At 44.5% G+C, this 20030-nt stretch overlaps 1 protein-coding gene across 9 annotated transcripts in view; it reads right to left on the reverse strand.

The window, feature by feature from the left end:
- Positions 1-842: 842 nt before the first annotated feature.
- Positions 843-20030, reverse strand: part of TOX2 (TOX high mobility group box family member 2) — a 349869-nt gene continuing 330681 nt past the window's right edge. For all 9 annotated transcript variants that reach the window (XM_053244055.1, XM_053244052.1, XM_053244053.1 and 6 more), the window contains one exon: positions 843-1986. In XM_053244055.1, coding sequence (XP_053100030.1) covers positions 1950-1986 — 37 coding nt within the window. In that variant the 3' untranslated portion in view covers positions 843-1949. The remainder of the gene's footprint in view (positions 1987-20030) is intronic.

Genomic DNA, 20030 nt, shown 5'->3' on the forward strand with positions numbered 1-20030 from the left:
TTTATTAAGATTGTAACACACTCTTTGCTTCAGATCCTTGCAGTTTGCAGTGGCACCCTGATCCAAAGATGTCAGATTAACTCCAGAACAGTGTCCCTAAAGCCGATTGTGTTTTTGAGTCATTTATACATGATCCACTTCCACATAGACCCTGCCATTTGAATACACAGTAGGAAAAGGTCTTAAATGAATACACCGCCATAAGAAACTTATGTTCCTCATTGCAGGATGAACATGAGAAGCAACACTGCAGCACCAAGATTTTACATCTCTTCAGCTCCTCAAGACTGTGGTCACTTACAAAGAGATCACATATAAACTTTGCACACAATCTGATGGCACCAATCCAATGCAGATTATGAGTAAGGGTGCATATTTGTTTGGGCCAATGGCTATGGTCCAGAGCTGCATGTTCTCTTGGATGTGCACATGAATTCCTGATTGACCAAATTTCTCTATGGATTTCAATGCAGAGGGTAGCTCTGTGAGTACCTCCCTTGGCATATATAGAGCTGCCTCTCCATGAATTTGAAACCAGAGGTTTTCATGGGTAGGGGAACTTAATGTGTGCACGATTGCATCATGCCTGCTGGACTGGAGAAAAAACAGCAGTATATACTCTTAAGGCAGAAAGCAAATATCTTAACTCAAGACCATTTTGCATATTTGGCAAGTCCCTGATCCTGTATGTTTCTATGCAGGTGCATCACAAACCACAGGACTTGGCAGCGTATCAAATGTAGCCGTTCTGTTTCTTTGAACAGTTGGCATTTCATTTCCATCAGTGAAATGTGGCTGCATAGAACAACATCTGTGTGTAGCACACAAAAGAATGAGACAGCTTTGTTTCTACTTTTCATATGTTTTATTATAAAGAAAGGTAAGATAAGCATTGTGAGCCAAATGTGCAGGTACTGTGAAACAGCACCACAAAGAAAATAAAAATAATAATTAAAAAAAATCCATGGAAAACGCACTTTTCATAAACTGTAATTCTGCTTTCTAATTTTTCATAAATAGACAAAAATCCTTGTCAGCAATTTTAAATAGATGGACATATGGCTGAAAAAAATATAATAATGCCATATAGCATGGATATAAATTGTCCATTTCTTGCTGTACAAATAATAGAAACAAGTTTGGCAGGGTTTTTTTTTATACACATCTCCATTCTATGTATAACTAAAAAATGTGCTACAATTAATATAAAATGCTTTTACTATAAAGTAAACTACTAATTTTCTTCCACAAAAAAATCTTAAAGATGTCTTTAGCACAGTTCTAAAACATTTAGTAAGCTACTTACAACTATCCAACAAATTATATTTCTCATGGTCTTTTTTCACATTGTTTCCCTCTCATATTTGCACTTCTGCTTCCCATCTGCTCAGTCCACCCAACCTCCTAACAATAGGTTTTATTTTTATTTTTTAATTTTTTTTTTTGCCAGACATCGGAGGCCTTTTGCATGTACAATATTCACACAGACTTCACATTTGTCTTGCACAAAGTTTAGTGCTGTTTAGCAAGTCAAAAGAGTGTCTCCTCCTGCTGAGCCAAGCCTAATGCCTTTGAGCGCTGTGCCCGGATCTGTGCTGAATCTAAAAAGCAGTTTGCTAGGAAAATGGTCCATAGCTAAGCTGGTGGCAAGCAGAGAAAGGCGTACATAGGCGGGGGTGGGGATAGGGTGGGGGTGGTCCTTTGTAAATTTTGTTCTTCATGATTTATGCAAGGCTGGCTTCCAGGTACAGTAGACTTCTGAGAAGAAAGAGAAAGAAAGGGAGGAGGAGGAGAGGAGGAATAGGCTGCTCTTAGAGCCGGGATATGAAGCCAAAGGCGAGGTGCTCTCTTGTCCATGTGACTTGCTTGATGCCCATCGGGATAGCCTGTATCACAGACCCTCTTTAATGTCCTTCCTTTTCACCTTTGCAGAATGGAGATATCAGGGTTTAAGTGAGGTAGAGTGACTTGTCCCTTGGCAGCATGCTGTAATACAGATGGAAAGAAGGAGATGGGTGAGAATGTGATAAGCATTTTTTAAATACACATACAAAAGTAAGAGTCACCAGGTCAGCAGGCACATCAAGATATTCCCTACCAAAGCTTTGTGACAGTATTTTGTTGCAAAATGTTGCAGATTGGGTTTTAGTTAGTTAGACATAAGAGTTCAAAATACCAGTTCCTGTACTATAACATTCCTGTACCATAAAGTACATATGAACCATGGGATATTTGGCCTATTTGCTATTGACTCCAATGGGACATGGACTACATCATATTTGGAAATATGAAGTTTTAGAAAGGTTGTGTTCTCAAAACGCAGAAAGGCATTTTTTTTGTATGCCTATTTGGCACTTGTTACTTTTCCTTATTAAACTGCTTTAATGCACTGATTGGCCGAACCTTTGCTAGATGATAATCAAAGTAACAAAGATGAGGGACAAACACAGACATGTTAGAGGAATGAAAGCTGTCACTTAATTTGCTGATATATTTATAAAATACATCATTTATTTTTATATTTATAAAAACACATGAATACTGAAGTGAAATTAATCCAGGATAAATATATATCTCATATTCTTCTTAGAGTACATTAGATCCTTCTTTCTTAGACAATGTTCATAGATAAGAAAATCCCTACTAGTTCGTTTGCTTCCCAGAAGAGGTATCAGGCCAAACACATGGTTCTTCTGTGTTCACTATCACGGCTTCACCTCAGGTGTGATGAGCAATGTTCATTTGTTTTATTAATGATTAATTATTTTTATATACTGCTTCTCAACGGGGAAAAAGTTCTCAGAGTGGTTTATATAAAAAAGAACAATAAGGAGAAGATGGTTCCCTGTTCCCTAAGAGCTCACAATCTAAAAAGAAACACAAATAGAGACACCAGCAACAGACATTGGGAGGATGCTATACTGGGGCTGGATAGGGACAGTTGCTTTCCTTCTGATAAATACAAGAACCACCACTTTAAAAGGTGCCTTTTTGCCCAGTTAAATGCTGCCAATGCTGTCTTCATTGCTAATATAACAATCTGCAGAATGTTATGACAGTTGGGATATGTGAAGAGATATCGCAAGGAACCCTGGGAGGCAGGAATTCTCTTACCTTCCCCCCAGTCTATGTAGGCTTCCTAGCAGCGGTGTTCTTGTGCCCACCCAAGCGGTGCTGCTGGGAGAAGTGCAGTGGTTTGGAGGCCAGGGAAATGCAGCCCGGCCGCCAGAAATCCCAAGGCGTGTGATGCACTGGGGGATCCCCCTACAAGCTGGGCACTCTAGGCTGCTTCAAGTGGGGTTTTCACTCATTAAAGGATCGAGCAGGAGTATATAACAAACCTTGTATTAAATAAGTCAGCTTCAACATCCGAGTCCCTCCTGCTCCTATTCCATGCTGTAATAACAAGCGCTTCCTAGTAGCTGTTCTCTCTATTTGTATCTTCCCCCTGTGTTGCTGTGTTATTGTTCCTGACTGCTGCCCCACCTCTCCTACTTAGTTCCACATACATTGATACAGTATATAGGCACCCGGCTTGGTGTAACCAGGGTACCTGAGTAGAAGGGCACGCTTGTGTCCTTCTACCTATGTAAAAGCCTGGGGGTAACCCTTGGGCTACCCAGCAAATAGCCCTACTTGGGTAGGGCAAATGTCATGGGTAAAACAGCAGCCATGAATCATGAGCAGCCCTACCACACGAGGAGCCTTACCTGGGTAGGGCTGTTCGTGTGAACAGCCTCACTGTCTTCCTCTCCCCCATAAGATACCTGTTAATAAAGGCCAAGGCCACCCAAATAAAGGCCAAGGCCACCCAAATCAGGTGGGTAGGTTTTGCTCTTACCACAAGACTGTCCCCAAGTGAAGTGCTTTACTCTACCCATCAGCAAGGTATGGCAATCATTCGCTTGTATGGCAAAAAGTTAAGGAGTTAAACTCAACTCTGCTAAGCAAGGGCCAGAGTTGACTGACTCATGGCTGCTGGTTTACCCATGAAATTTGCCCTATTCAGCCATAGTGGGAAAGCCTTGTGCACTGTCATGAGTGAAGACTGCAAGCTATGACAGGCAGCAGACTCCAAACACCTACACACAGCAAAACAGACAACGTACAGATGATGGTGTGCTTAGTTTCACTTCCCTACATCTGTAGACACCAGTGTACAGAAATCATATGTGAAATGGTTCTTGGGCTACTGCATGACATGGAGCAAGAGTGGCAACTGCTTATAATTAGCTCACTTATCTATATGGATTTGAAGAAGCAAGATCGAAAAAGCATTGGCACTTTTGAACTTTGGTGCTGGAGAAGACATTTGAGGATTCCCTGGACAGCCAGGAAAACAAACAAATGGATCATAGAAGAGATCAATCCAGAATTTTCCTCAAGGCACAAATGACCAGGCTCAAGCTATCAAACTTCAGACACATTATGTGAAGACCCAGCTCCTTTGAGAAGTCCATAATGCTGGGGAAAGCTGAAGGAAAGAGAAGAAGAGGATGACCAGCAGCAAGGTGGATGGACTCGATTACAACAGCAATTACTGCACCATTGAGAGACCTTAAAGGCCAAGTTGAAGACAGATCATCCTAGAGAGAATCTATCTATGTGGTAGTTAAGAGTTGACACGGACTTGATGGCACTTAATCAACGAATCAATCTATATGGAAGATGCTGACTCAGTTGGCAATGCTAACACTGCAAGCACCCAAGTCCAAGATGCCCGAGGCTACAGATGTTACAGAAGCAGCAGAGGCGTAGCTTTTCTGTGGGTTTATCTTACAGTGCTGCCATAATGTGTAAAGGGCTGCTACTCACCTTAAGTGGTACAGCAGGGAAATGCTTGACTAACAAGCAGGAGGTTGCCGGTTTGAATCCCCGCTGGTACTATATCAGGCAGCAGTGACATAGGAAGATGCTGAAAGGCATCATCTCATACTGCATGGGAGGAGGAAATGGTAAACCCCTCCTGTATTCTACCAAAGAAAAACCACAGGGCTCTGTGGGTGCCAGGAGTCGGAATCAACTTGATGGCACACTTTACCTTTACCACGTAGATGGGGCCAACTGTATAGGTCCTCATCCTGCCCCCTTCTCCAGGGACTGACATCCCTGATCATGAATGAGCAGCACTGGCACATTGTCTTTAAATTTTGCAAAAGCACCATTAGAAAAAACCACGGGAAAGCAGCTCCGATCTGGCTACTGTAGCGACCAGGGTATGGAGGCTTTCCCAGTTGTTCCTGTTGGCAGTCCAGTTTACTAAGAAAGCAAGAGTGGCACTCACATGAACTTGTTGGGTTGCCAGCCCTTCTTTAACTGGCAACTAAGGAAGGGCTGGCAGGTCTTGTTGTTTTAAAACCACCTTCATGATGGCTCTCTGCCACTACCCAGCTGAGCTGCAGTCTTGAGCAAGGGCTCCTGTCTTGTGTTTTAATCTTCTGACCTTACGGTCCAACTACTGATTAATCTGCAATGAAATTCATATCTGGACATTTTCATTGTCAAGTGAGCTCCAGTGCTTTAATTTGCTGGAGTCAGCAAATAGTTACATGCAAGTTGCTGATGTGCAATTTTAGCTACTTACATTGTGCTTCTCTATATAATCTGTCTGAGCAATTCACTGCTATTAGATTTAACTGAGGATGGCCCTCTAGGCAAAGAGTTGCTATGGTGCCTCTTCTCTTTTGTAGCTCTTTGTGATCTCAGGCTCTGGGATCCTCATGGGCTGCTACTGTTTAACCTATCTGGGGATAGAACACTGCCTAGAGGCCAAAGGCCATTGTGGCTGGGGTTGATGGGAGCTGTAGTCCAATATCATCTGGGGATCCGCGTTTGAGAATTCCTGCCCTACAGCTGAACCCTTCTACCATCAGTCTTTGTCATTCCTGTGGAAGGGAAGTCTCTCCCATATGTTGCTGCCTCAAGAATACTGTCCACTGAGAGAGTGTCATCCTAGACATTCACTCACTTATGAGCGCTACTGTTCTGACTTGGCAATATCTTATGTTCACATAATGCAAGATTAAATTAATGGTAGAAGACCACAGAGGAACAGGATGTTACTGACATGCATTCAAAGTCCTCTTCCACTTATAGAGCAGAGCATGGGAGAAGAGCTGGTCTTGTGGTAGCAAGCATGAACTGTCCCCTTTGTGAAGGTCTGCTCTGGGGCCACTCAGAGAAGAACATCTGAATGCGTGCATGCAGAAGGTTCCAAGTTCCCTTCCTGGCATATCCAAGATAGGGCTGAGAGAGATTCTTGCCTGCAACCTTAGAGAAGCCGCTGCCAGTCTGTGTAGACAATACTGAGCTAGGTGGACCAATGGTCTGACTCGGTAGAAGGCAGCTTCCTATGTTCCTAGTAGGTAGGAATACAGGACAAGTTTCAAGTTCCTACTAAGTTCCATAGATGGTCCCACTGACAACAACATTACCATGTTAGACCATACAAAGCTTCATTCTGCCTGCTGGTTACATGGGGCAGGGCGGTTACATGGTGGTTACATGGGGCAGGGTTCAGCTTCCCAGTAAAACAAACGAACAAACAAACAAACCTGAAGAATAAAATATCTCCAAGCAAAAAGATGCCATTATCTCTTTCTATAGAGCAACAGAGTATTCCACTCTGCCATTGGTGAAACAAGTGAATTCAAAGGGATCTAGGGCCAAAGTAGGCATAAGAACATAAGAAAAGGCCTGCTGGATCAGACCAAAGGCCCATCTAGTCCTGCATACTGCTTCATGCAGTGGCAAACCAGGTGCATCTGGAAAGCCTGTAAGCGGGGAATGACAAGAAGGTGGCAGGTTATTTGTTTAAGCCTGTATCTGTGTAAGATGCTGGGATGGTGCTGTTTTGAAGCAAGGCTCCCAGCAGCCAGTCTCCAGTGCCTTTCCTCCTGAACTACCTGCTCAAGAACCACCGGGCTCGGCTGCGAGCCCGGTGGTTCTTACGGTCACCAAAAATCGGGCTAGCCTCTGCTAGCCCAATTTTTGCTGATCAACAGAAGCACCCCAGCATTTCCCTGACAATGGCAGAAAGGAAGATTGTAGGAATTGGGTAACCTGGGGGGGCCAGTAGAGGCCCTGCAGGGTCTCTATATAGAACTCACCTAGGCTTGGTTCCCCAGACTGAGCAACACGTTGCATCAAATCACCATGCAAATTCTGTTGCCTTGGTCTGCCTCACATTGCCTGCCTGATCTGGTATTACAGGTGGACCTCATTATGTTTGTTTCTGTGAGTTTCTGTTCCCACAGATTACCGTGGGTAACGAAACCATGGATAATGAGCAATTGAGTCTTTGGGAACGCAGGGGTTAGGTTCTCAGACGTAAAAAAACACCAACATGGGCCAAATAAAGTGCCCTACCATGATCCGTGGATCTCCTAGCATCCAGCAATGCCTTCAAATGTCCTCCAAAAAACCAAAATGGTCCCCAGAATCATGGCTTTCCCCCCATTTTTTGCTGAAATGAGCCATAAAATGCCTCCCATAGACAAAATGGCAGCTGGAAGTAACCTCCACAGTCACTTCCGGCCCTCTAGGACCCATCGATATGTGGGTTTCAACCTTTTCGTATCTGCAGATACTGAAATTGGGTGTCAATTTGACCTCTGTAAATACGCAAATCCGTAGATATAGAATCCACGTACAACAAGGTTCTCCTCTACCAACAATGTCTTCTCTTTCTGGTCCTTTTGCCCCTCTTCTGCTTGTAGCAGAACTGAATCCCCAGCTGTGGTCTGTTTTGGAGCTTGGCCAAGGTCTACCCCAAGGATGCATAAAGCTGGTAAGGACTAGAGATGTGCAAATTGATTTGAGTTCAAATTTGAGCTTGAAACGGGCTGTTTCAAGTGTTTCAAGCTTGAAACAAAACCCCCTTAAAATAAAGGGCCTGTTTTGGACTCGAATTGAAACAGCCCCATTTCGACTCAAAACGTTTCAAATGTTTGAAGCACCATTTTGAGGCCTGTTCTTCTGGGGAGAGCTGGTCTACCAATTGGGGTTGGTGGGCAGACCACTAATCCGGGCTGCTGTGTTAAGTCAGAGGGCGGAGAGGCCTGGTCTACCCACTGCATGAAACCAGAAATGTTTTGAGTGGTTGAGATTGATTAGTTAAAACAGTGTTTCAACAAGCAGGGGTGGATTAAGCTCTTTGCCGCCCATAGGTGGCCATAGATTGATGCCCTAGCGGCAAGGGGCGGGGTGCTTAATTAAATTAATATTTTAATTAAAACTGCCATTGCACAGGAGCGCCCCCCCCCAATTATGACGGTGAGGCAGCAATAGCCAATGAAGTGGAGAGGGCGGTGATAGGCCCTACCCCAAGCCCGCCTACCTTCCAAATGAGAGTGATCGCCCTGTTTCGGGCCTTTCTGTGCACGAGCTCGAAACGAACAGCACAATCCGGTTCATGCACATCCCTAGTGAGGATATGGTGTCCAATTCTTAGAGCAAAAGGGATGTGTGGGCAGAGGTACTTAAGAGATCTGGGCCCTGGGCCCAAAGGATTTGTCCAGAACCCTCTTCTATTTTTGAAACCATTAATCACCAGGACGTTATAGCTGGCGTGTTTTGGCTCACAGTACTTGCTTTATTTTCAAAAACTTCCCACTTTCCCAATTGTTTCTTGCAGTGGCCTTGTCACTGCATGAAATTTGGGAGGTGGAGTTTACTGTGCATTTGTATCTCACCCCTCAGGCTTTACTCATGCATACTCTTTACCACTACACAGTTGTTTAAAACAGAATTTTGGGGGGAATGTAAACTGTACTTTTGGGGGAGGCTAGCCACCTCCTACTCCAAGCTTGTCACCATCACCTTCCCCACTACCTGCTCCCATGCTCAACAGATGGGCTGCCACTGGTCATGAGGGCTGCCTGCCTGGGTAGGAATTACTAAAGCACCCCCACCCCCCAGTAGCTTACTTCTCCACAACTGTCTCCCAGATGCTTTTTTCTTCATCTGAGCTCCAACACAGGAGGTGAGCTTTGCTGGGAGAAAAGCATTTGGGGGAAGTGCCTTTGGGGTGGTAAGAAATTGGTACAGGAATTGCTCAGCTCCTCTATAGAATTCCCTCTTTTGCTCTAAAAACCAGACCTTCGCTCTCTGCTTTTGCTGTGATTGGGGCAGAACCAGATGTAAAGAAATGCAGACATTATGTCTAGTTTGGTTTTCTATTGTGACTAATCTTTGCTGGACTTTGCCCCTGGGGATTTTTTGTTTTAAACCAAAGCAACAACGAGAACATACTGAAGCACTTGGCTGATACATCTGTTTGCAAAAGATGTCAACATTGCATCAGGTCCATCACATTTCCTTCTTATAATTCACTTATCTGTACTTCCTATAATCTGCATTTAAAATGTTCTGTCTTCCTACCCTCAGCAAAGATTTAATATGAATATGAAGCAGCAAGGTCCTCTAGTACCAAAACTTCATTAATTTTACAAACTACTCTCCCAAACACATTACGGAGATTACTATAAATAATTGAATCTAAACTAAGTGCGTTTGCCATGTTTTATCTTTGCTTTTTTATAGTGTTTGTTCACTTACTCAAGTGATTTGGAAGACGGAATGATTGGGAATGCATCTCCCAGTCTCCAGCATGAATTAGTGCAGTCTGTTTTTTGTTTGGACAAACTGACTGTATGCAAGTCAGCAGGTCTGTGTGATTTGCTTCACAGACTAATGCTCTGCTCGGGCTACTTATTCCAGAGTGCTCCCATGACCACTCTGAACTAAGAGGTTTAAAGAACACTGCCTAAATGGCAAAGTTTGAGTAAGATGCTAAGCTCAGAGAGTGGAACATACTCAGCAACAAGGAAGAGAGTAAATAGTAATTAGCCACAAATGATGGTGAAGAGCTGACAATTATTCAGTTGCCTAGCCACCTAATGGCACAGCGGGGAAGGAACTTGCCTAGGGAGCAAGAGGCCGTCCGTTCAAATCCCCGCTGGTATGTTTCCCAGACTATGGGAAACACCTATATCGGGCAGCAGCACTATAGGAAGGTGCTGAAAGGCATCATCCCAAACTGTGTGGGAGGAGGCAATGGTAAACCCCTCCTGTATTCTACCAAAGACAAGCACAGGGCTCTGTGGTTGCTAGGAGCTGACACCGACTCAACAGTACAATCTTTCCTTTTTAATAGCTGATACACAGAGAAGGAAAAAGAAAACACATCACAGCAGCCTGGAGAGAGAGAAAACCAGCAGTCCTGAGCACTATTACAGTGAAAAAACTCCTAGTAAGAAAAAAGTCACAGGAAGCTGCCTTACTGCTGAGTCACACCATTGGCCCATCAAGCTTGGTATGGTCTGTCTACACCAGGGCTTCACAACTTCGGCCCTCCAGCTGTTTTTGGACAACTCCCACCATCCCTAGCCATAGCAGCCAAGAGACCGGGACAGTGGGAGTTGTAGTCCAACATCTGCAGGAGAGCCCGAGTTGTGCAGCCCTGGTCTACACTGACTGGCAGTGGCTCTTCAGGCTTTCAGATGAGGGTGTTCACTAGCCCTCCTTGGAGATGCCAGGGTTTGAACCTGGGATCTTCTGCATGCCAAGCAGAGGCTCCTCCACTGACCTAAAGTTCTCCCAGAATAAGAGAACAAAGATGAATGGCATGATTCTAAGAGGCACGGTTCAGATGCTGGCAGACTTCAGATTCGGTACAAGGTCCTGCAGCCGCAGCAGGGCTGCAATCTGGCAAGATGCCCTGGGCCTGCAACAGGGAAACTGCAGTGCTACAGGGGAGGGGCTTTGCGTGCTCCAAAAGTAATGTAGGTTCCATTTGCATCGGCACAGTACTGACTAACCATGTGACCAATGTGTGTTTCCAACCCAAGTTTCAAACATCACGTGAAGGAGGGGAATGTCTCCATATTTCTGCAGACAATGTTTTGCAGACAATGTACTTGTTCACCTCTCAGTCATGTATTGGGGAGGGGCTGTAGGTCAGTGGCAGAGCGCATGTCTTGTATGCAGAAGGTGCTCTGGCATTTCCAAGTAGGGCTGTGAAACAAAAAGACCCCATCCAAGACTCTGGAGAGAGTTGTAGTCCAACATCTTCTGGGGACCCAAAGTTGGGAACCGGTGATCTATATTGATTGACACTGCCAGTCAATATAGATCACAGGTTCCCAGCCTTGGGTCCCCAGATGTTGTCAGACTACAAGGCTATTCTCATGATGGGGGAAAACTGGGCTAAAGAAGCCCAACCCATTTTTCCCCCATTGTGAAAATCAGCAAGCGGGCGAGCCTGGTGGTTCTCTGGCGGCTAGCTGGCCAAAGTAGCTCTCCCCTTAGCCCTGTCTAGCGGAGCGAGTGCTCTGCTAACCCGGGTTTTCTGATCGTGTGCCACCACGGCGCAGCTGCACGCCATGGCGGCACACAAAGAGACTCCCGCTGGGAGGCTGCAAAGAAGTCTCCTGGGCTCGGGAGTCTCTCCAACCTGCGCGGGGCATCCTGGAACTTCCAGGGGCCACATGGCCCCCGATCCCCACAGCCCCCGCCTGCTCCGTGACGGAGCCAGCAGTTGTGTGGGCGGCCGTTTGATCATCTGCGGGGAGAACGGGATAAGCCCAATCATGTGAAACACCTCTACAACTCCCATCATCTGGAGTCATGGTGGGGATCTAAAAATGCAATGTGTGACATGGCTATAAGTCTCAGTTCCTCCAAACTGCAAGCATATTCGTGTAGTTCTGCAAACACACACACACACACACACTCAGAAAGGAGGCTGAGCATACTCACTTTAGCAAGATGATGGAGACTAGATGACAGCACCCAAGAGCATATGAGCATATGTTGTCAGAAAGAAAGAAAAAATCATGTCTTGCATAGCTAAGTGCAATTTATGCAATTGCTGAATAAAATCATTTTGGACAATGGCATTCATTTCCCCTAGAATGCATTCCGTAAGTAAGATATGTACTTTGTGCCTATGGTCATATCAGCCTAAGCCAGCTGATCCCATCCAAGGTGCATTTTCTTTGTAACATAAAAGCATGATGTCTTCGCTAAATTTTATTGTTGCTGGCTTTATATATGTGATTTGTTCAACAGATCACACGTTGAACAACACCCTAACTTGTGAGTAGGATTAATCCAGGTATGACTTTTGATGGAGACTGTTGTGCATTGTGAACTAGCCCAGAATCATGAAGACCCACGTACGTTCCTACCTGGAACTTTTGCAGCATTGTAAGAGCTACCAAAGTAAGTTCATTCCCCTAATCTGCTGTCGTTCTCTGCATAATCTGTATGGTTTAAATATGATTTTCCAGGAATATGAGATAAAGCCATGAAATCTGACATTTTCACTGTGACAAAGGCATGAAATGTGAGAGCTTTGATCATGAATGGCATGGGGCGCTGTGCACACAATACGGCATCTAGCCAGAATGCTAAAAAGCTTGTTGTAGTGGCACAGATCTCCTACCTGCCCATTGCATTAGTGTTTCATTAGGTTACTTTATCATTCTTCAATATGCCCATATGACAGAATAATGCAATTTTTATATATTAGACTATGTATTATTTTCCTAATAAGCTATATAATGAAGCTGCACTCTGGCTGTTAACCCACACCACCCCCAGACTAGGTGGTTCATTACAGAAAACCTGTTTTCTACAGGAGAGACTACCGTGCAGTGTTCAAAAGCCAGCCTTTCCCCCTGCAGATACAGTCAGATATAAGTAACAGAGCCAACCCAAAATGGCAGTATTTTGGAAGGTCCTGAATGCTAATACCTTGCTTGAAATGGCTGCCTCCCACAGTATTATAAAAATAGCGCATCAAACAGTCATTTTCTTCCTACGGCAAAGTAATACTTTTCCCATAGAAAGTTCTGTGTGGAAATATGTTATCAGAAAGACCCAAAGAAGCATGTGTTTGGCCTTAGAAACTGTTTGCAACAAGTTTGTACTGGTACTTCAACCATCCAGATGATTTTAAAACTGCATCTTTCTCTTAGTGGGGACACTGCAAGAGGTCTAGCTGGCCCTTATATGGCCAGATCCCGTCTCAATATAAGGTTTGGGAGTGGGCAGCCGTGTTTCAGTAGGGTAAGCTTGTCTTGAAAAAAAATCATTTCTTTGCTTTTTCCATTCCTTTTTAATAATACAAAGGGTAGATGTGCATTCCGGATCTGGAGGGGCACACAAGTATACATTAAAAGAAAAGTAAAACAAGCCCATTCTTTGGAAATAGTGGGTGACTACTGCAGTGGTAGCAGGGTAGCCTTGCAACTATTTTTGGGGCCCAACTACAAAAAGGCAGCCAAATGCTCCCACTGTTCAATTTTCTATGAAAGTAATACACATTACTGTAAACATGGTCGCAAAACTGTGCAGGACGGGGAGGTGTGTGCCCACAGGTGATACTCCTGCAATCATGTTTCACGTAGAAGTCAGGGCCAAAATTGGTGAGATGCTAGATGGATTTATGAATTCATGCCAATACATCTGATGCTTGATCAGTGCTCACATTTTAAAAGTAGAAAGTAGCCATGGAGGAGGAGGAAGTTCGATTGGGGACCTCCCCCCACCCCAACTCCATTTTTTCAATCTCAGTTGTCCCTGAAGCTGCTACTTGCCACATAGTAGTTCACACGATCGATATTAGGGCAGGAAGAGCCTCCCTCCCTAATTCTGGAGCCCTGTGCTCTCCCAGTTTTCAATTGTGTGCACAAACCACACCACACAGGACAGACTAAAGAGGATTTGGGGGTCCCAGGGGGTGTGGAGGCCCTGGACTTCAGCCCCGAAGTCCAGGGGTAAGAGCACCTCTGGAGGGGTTTACCATTGCCATCTCCTGCACAGTATGAGATGATGCCTTTCAGCATCTTCCTATATTGCTGCTGCCCGATATAGGTGTCTGGGAAACATACCAGCGGGGATTCAAACCGGCAACCTCTTGCTCCCTAGGCAAATTACTTCCCCACTGTGCCATTAGGTGTCAACCTTCTTTTTAACTGACACACCATTAGGATAGGAGGCTTCTCCTACCCCAATGTCAACCATGTAAACTGCTCTATAGGTACTTGCATGGTGCTTGTGAATTTGGTGCAGGAAAAACAGCTTGTGAATTTGGTGCAGGACAAATAGCAGCTGGGGGAAGAGTTAGAATGGGGAAATGGCTTGAGGAAGAGGGTGCATCTCCTTCTCTAGGGCCACTCACTAGATCTGGTTCTACATTGTTTGGAAAGGGCTTAGATCCATGCTGGACCATTTTCACAATCCAACAGCTTCCATTTGAGATTCAGCAGAATTCATCTCCAATCGGGGAAGAAAAACTGTGAACCTGCCTAGAATGACTAACACTAGGGACAAGGATTTTATAAGCTATGTATGGGGTTCGTGGTGTCTTTTTAATAATCTGAGTGATTCCATGGCCTGAATTGGGCTTCTAATGAGAACCTAATCACAGTTTCTAGCTTAGAAAGAAGTTTGTTGCTGCTCTTGCTGAGTTTCCTTGGTTTAATACACCTTAAGATTTAACGAACTTGAACTTGATTTGTTCTTTTAAGACAAACTGTTTGGTCTGGAGCTATAAAGTGTACAAAACAGAAGAGGTTGCCTTGCAGTGCGTCAGACCGCAGAGTCCAACTATGTCATTACTGTTGACTCCAGGTTTGTACAGACATACTGTACATACAAACCACAACTTGCTGTGCCTGGCTTCCTACTACCTTTGCAACAAATATTGGCCAGTGAATTGAACCATGATTCAGTAATTTTCTTGCTATTGCTCCCTACTTCAGGTGGGCTTTCTACCTGTCCCGCCGCTTTTAAATTAAAGCATCATACATACATACATCCATTCAATTAAATGTACATTTGTTATTGTCACCCCTTATCTTTTGAAAGCAGAATCAATTTTTAAAAGATTGGAAAGCTCCTTTGGGGCAGAGGAAGAAAGCTGAATAGCGACCTGACCTGTCCAAAAACAATCAATACGGTGCTCAGCAGCTTCTGCTGCAAAAAGGAGGGGTGTGTTCCTTCAGAGTTAGATCCAGGGGAGAAGGTCATATGTCTGACCAAGCATGGTGGGTGTGCTTCCATAGCAGACTCACACTAAAACTGTGTATGTTTGGCAGTCGAGACATTTTGTGCCTTAGGCCAGCATTGTTCATTGTAAGAACCAGGGGCCAGTGGCCGCCCCCATCAATCCTAAGTGTGGCACTTAACTATTTATTGGGCCTGTGTGAAGTTTTGGCCAATACTCTGCAGAGTCCCGCTGGCACCATGTAGAAATGACCATTCTCACTGTGTAGTGCTATGCTGTGCTTTGCCCAGCACTGGAGGGAGGGCTGCTTAAAGGGAAACGGAGCCCCTGCAACATCTTGGGAGGCATGCACAGCGTGCTGGGAAATGTAGCCTTTCCCAATGCTTTCCTCCTAGAGCTCCACCTCTCTCAAAGGGCCCTCCCAGCACTGAGAAAAGCACGGTACTGTGCAAAGGGCAGCAAAGTGGGGAAATTGCTCTCATACTGAAGATTTTTTTTGCTGAAGTGGCCCCTGCTTGAAAAATAGTGACGATCACTGCCCAAGGCAGTTTGAAAATTATGCCCCCAATGAAACAGTATGAGACGATGCCTTTCAGCATCTTCCTATATCGCTGCTGCCCAATCTTACTTCTCAAAACTAGTTCCTGCATCGATTCCCGACTTCTACCCAAGGTTCTCTGCCCAATGTGTCACTGATATTTGAAGTCGGGTGAAGGATCTCAGCTGAAAGTCAAGTGAAAGTCTGGAACCAGAACAGGAACTGGAGATTGGCAGGTTCAGACAACATGCCCATTGAGACTGAGTGCTCCCTGGGAACCTCCTCTTCCTGTTTTGTTTTAGGCAGTTGTGTGATCCAGCCCTGTAGGTAACAGGATCCTGCTCCCCCTTCCTGCCATGAAGAACATATTTACAGCTTTCCTGAGAAGCAGTCAGATCCTGTGTACATTTCAGGCTGTAGGATTAGTGAATTATTGTTGAGAGGAGGGTGGGATTCTTGTTTCGCATTGTAGCTATGCCCGCCTGCTTTTTGTAATTGTTTGGGCAACCCCTCCCTCCCCCAGACTGCAAATAGTCAAATATCCACGTGGTACTATCCACTTAAAGGCTTTGGGCTTTCACCTTAACACCTGTGACCTGAATCATCACAAAAGATATGCTACAGAGCGAGGCATTTTCTCATATTAAAAATATGTTTAAAACATAACACTTAATAGCTGAAACTGTCATGTGTTGCACCCTTCTGCATGGCAGCGGCTTCACTTGCCTATCCCTCATCCCAGCTCTGTTGTTTGGACACATCTCTGAGTCGTAGCAACTCCCAGGTGTCCAGCAAGGGTCTTTCCCAGTAATGTAACCTAAGACCCTTTAACTGGAGATGTCAAGGACTGGGATCCTATACATCCAAAAAACGTGTATTACCACTAAAATAAGGTAATTCGGATTCAGACAATGTCCTGTGAGTCTATTTGTTCAAGGTTTCTCTCTCTCTCTGTGTGTGTTTTAAATTAATGTAATGAGGAAATGGAGAGGAGTTTTAACATGATCTAATCTAAAACACAATATGCTATAAAGCACAATATGCTATATAACAAATGTTGAAGGCTCACAATTCTGCCTGAGGATTACAACTTTGCTTCTAGCTAGGCACCTGCAACACTTGGCACTTAAAAGAAAATGTTGATAACGTTTTTGTTTTTAAGGGATGCATTTGGCTAAGTAATATTTAAAAAACGGCCAGCATTTGAAAGTAGGTGCTTAACACCTCTCCAGTTGAAGAGCCACTTAATGTCAGCATCTAAACACTAGTAGCTAACTTTACACAGTCAAATGTCAATGCTTTTGGCCTTAAGCATTTGAAACAGTTTTGGCACTGGAGAAATTCTTCAAGTTGTCTCAAAGGACAGCAAAGAAAACTTACCTAAGTTTCCCGAGGGGGCTTGCAACCCCAAAGGATAAACGGGGAAACAATCCCTGTAGCAAAGCAATTTCAAAGCAGACAGAAGTAATCCAAAGGGACCAGCACAATATTTACTTGTGCCAAAGAAATGAAGGGAAGAAGCTCTCTCTGCTGTAAGAAACTACTGAGAGTGCACTGCTGGCCCAGATGAAGGCTATCTTTCTGATAGTATGATAGTATGATGTCACAGCAACATCTCAGGGCTTCAATACCCACTGCAATCTTTTCACAGAAACACCAACACCATTGCTACACCCACTTATAAATGTTAAACAGACCCTTACTAACACGGAAAAGAGTCACTCTTTAAGGCAGTGGCTCTCATATAGGAGAGGAGCAAGCATAAATTGTCCCCTTTGCTAAGCAGGGATTGCCTTGGAAGACTACAGGTGAGTGCTGTCTTCTGTAAGGTATTCTCCTTAGGCAATGGGGCTATAGCTCAGTGGTAGAGCATCTGTTTGCATGCAGAAGGTTCCATGTTCAGTCCCTGGAGCTAGGAAAGACTCCTGCCCAGAACCTTGGAGAGCTGCTGCCAGTCAATGCAGACCAGGGGTTCCTAATCTGTGGTACTCCAGATGTTGCTGAACTACAACTCCCATCATCCCTAGCCACAATGAATTATAGTTGGGGATGATGGGAATTGCAGTTCAGCAAGAGTTTTCCTTTCAGACTGTTAGTCTTTTGAGAACTGTATTGAGAACTTTTTGTTGTTGGAAAAAAATGGCGTGCAAATAAAACCAAATGAGTTTTAAACTTATTTAACTGTCATGGAGCCACTCAAGGTACCCTAGGAATTGTAATTTTGTAAGGGCACTGAGAGTTATCAAAAAGCATTGTTGAGGTGTCCCTAAGAAGCGTAATCTCAAGATTCCTTATTGGAAGCAGATACACTTGCCAGTAGTGGATACGTGCCTGAAGAAAAAACTATGTTATTCCCTCCATGCATGTTTACGGAAAGGGGCAACTTATGCCAATGAATGGGTGGCTAGTCAGTACTTGGCTGAGTTATTGCAAATAGCAGAGAAGATGGTACGCCTGGGTCTGGGCTGTATCACTTCAGACTCTAGAGTAAGTAAGTAAATTAAGTAACTAAGTAAATGATGCAAGTAGGAAAAAATGATGCAAATAGAAAGAAAAAATGATGTCAGTAGAAAGACGAACTTAAGTCTTCTTTCAGTTTGGATTTCTGAAATTGATAAACACTATTGAACACACATACAATTGGCTCCTGGTGCCATTTTCTATGCCTTCTGTTCCTTGCTATGCATTTTTTGCATCAGTGGTTGACATCCTGACTGATGTGCTTGTGAAGCAAACAAAATTGCTCTAGTGAAAGAAGGTTGTGTAACTGCATTAAATCAGAGGGATTTTTGGAACTTTACTCTTGTGGAAAAGTTCCCCACAAAACACAAGTGGCATGCCACAGGTTGCACACCTTCGTACTCAAACATTTTTGGACAAGCACACATGCATCTGGAATGCACATTCTAGACTTAGTGCAATTATCCAGTGCATCCTTGCACTGCATGATGAACTTTCACATGCACAGCATTACTTGGGATCTTGGCTTATGTATGTAATAAGCATGAGCTATCATGTGCAGTGAAACACTAGGAGGTGTCCCCCCACCCCCCAAACTATGTAATGGTAACACTAGTCTGGTACTGAGAATGTGCAGTGAGGCTCCTGTACATGACTGAGACAACACGAAATCTAGAAGATAGGCATTAATTTACTCAGCAGTGTATCTTTGTTTTGCAAGGAAAACAAGATGAGCATGAGCAGGCTGGAGAGGACTTTAACTGAGGACATTTAACTGTACAATAAAAGGATTGTTTGTTGCAACTGTGCATACGATTGCGTGCTAAAAAGCATTGCCTATGTTTCGATGAACACAATAGCTCAGCCACATTCCTTACATGAATGGAAAAAAATCATGGCAAAGAACAAAAGGAATGGAAAAAATGCTGCAAGAGCAAATGTTGCATGTGCCAATTGTGAAACTAATTCTAGAAATTATTTAAGAACAATTGGAAGACAGGCAGAGCAGAATACTGGGCAAAACCAACCCCATCTAGTTTAGTTCTGAAGGACTACCATACACCCAGTGGCGGCTGGTGGGGGTGCTGCCGGGGTGGGTGGCGGGAGGCACCTTTAAGTGTAAATTAGTAGATGCTCACCTCCCGTACTGCCACACCTGAAAGCCCTTCCCAGCAGTGGCGCACTGCCTAGCCTCCGCTGCGGTGGAAGATCGGCTCCGCCACTCAGCTGGCCTCCGCACATGCATGGAGGGCATTTGCTGGCCACAGAGATGGCTTCTGCCAGCTGAGTGGCAAAGCTGATCCTCTGCTGCAGCGGGTGCTGGGCAGTGCACTGCTGCTGGGAAGACCTTTCAGGTGCGGCAGTAGGGGAGGCAAGTTTCTACTAATTTACACTTAAAAGTGCCTCCCATCCCCCCACCCCCGGGGGCACCTGCATCAGCCGCCACTGTATACACCGGACATGCCGTGGAAAGAAATTACAAACTCATTATTTTTAGCGAGCAGAGATTATGGAGAGCCACGAGGAAGGCAAAAGCAAAGCAAAGGCATCTGGGTGAAGACATACTATCTTTCACGTTCATGAGTACAAACATAACAGATGTTCTGAATAGTGAGGGATACTGGCAACTTCTGTGATTGTCAGCAAGTAGAAAAAGTCTCCCTGTGATAATGGAAACTGGGTAATGTGGTTAGTCAACAGCTGTGATCTCCCACTTATCCCGTTATCGCCCCATGTGGCCCCTTTACATGCAGAAAGGATTAGGCATTGGATCTGTGTATGGAAAGTGAGCAAGGACCAGCTGATAAGTAAGGGCAGCAAGGAGGAAACAGCCCTTGTTATTCTCCCTCCTCTTTGCTCCCTCGTGCTGCTTAGTGATGACATGTGAGCTTCTCCCCTGAGCACAATATAGACTATGTGTGGGGTTTTCTTCTGCCAAAAGACAAAAATATAGCCAAAGGTAAATGCTGGGTTTTTGTCACATCAAAACAGGACCATTTCAGTCCGGAACCTCAC

Source organism: Hemicordylus capensis, chromosome 4, assembly GCF_027244095.1.
Source record: "Hemicordylus capensis ecotype Gifberg chromosome 4, rHemCap1.1.pri, whole genome shotgun sequence".
NCBI classification, from domain to species: Eukaryota; Metazoa; Chordata; class Lepidosauria; order Squamata; family Cordylidae; genus Hemicordylus; species Hemicordylus capensis.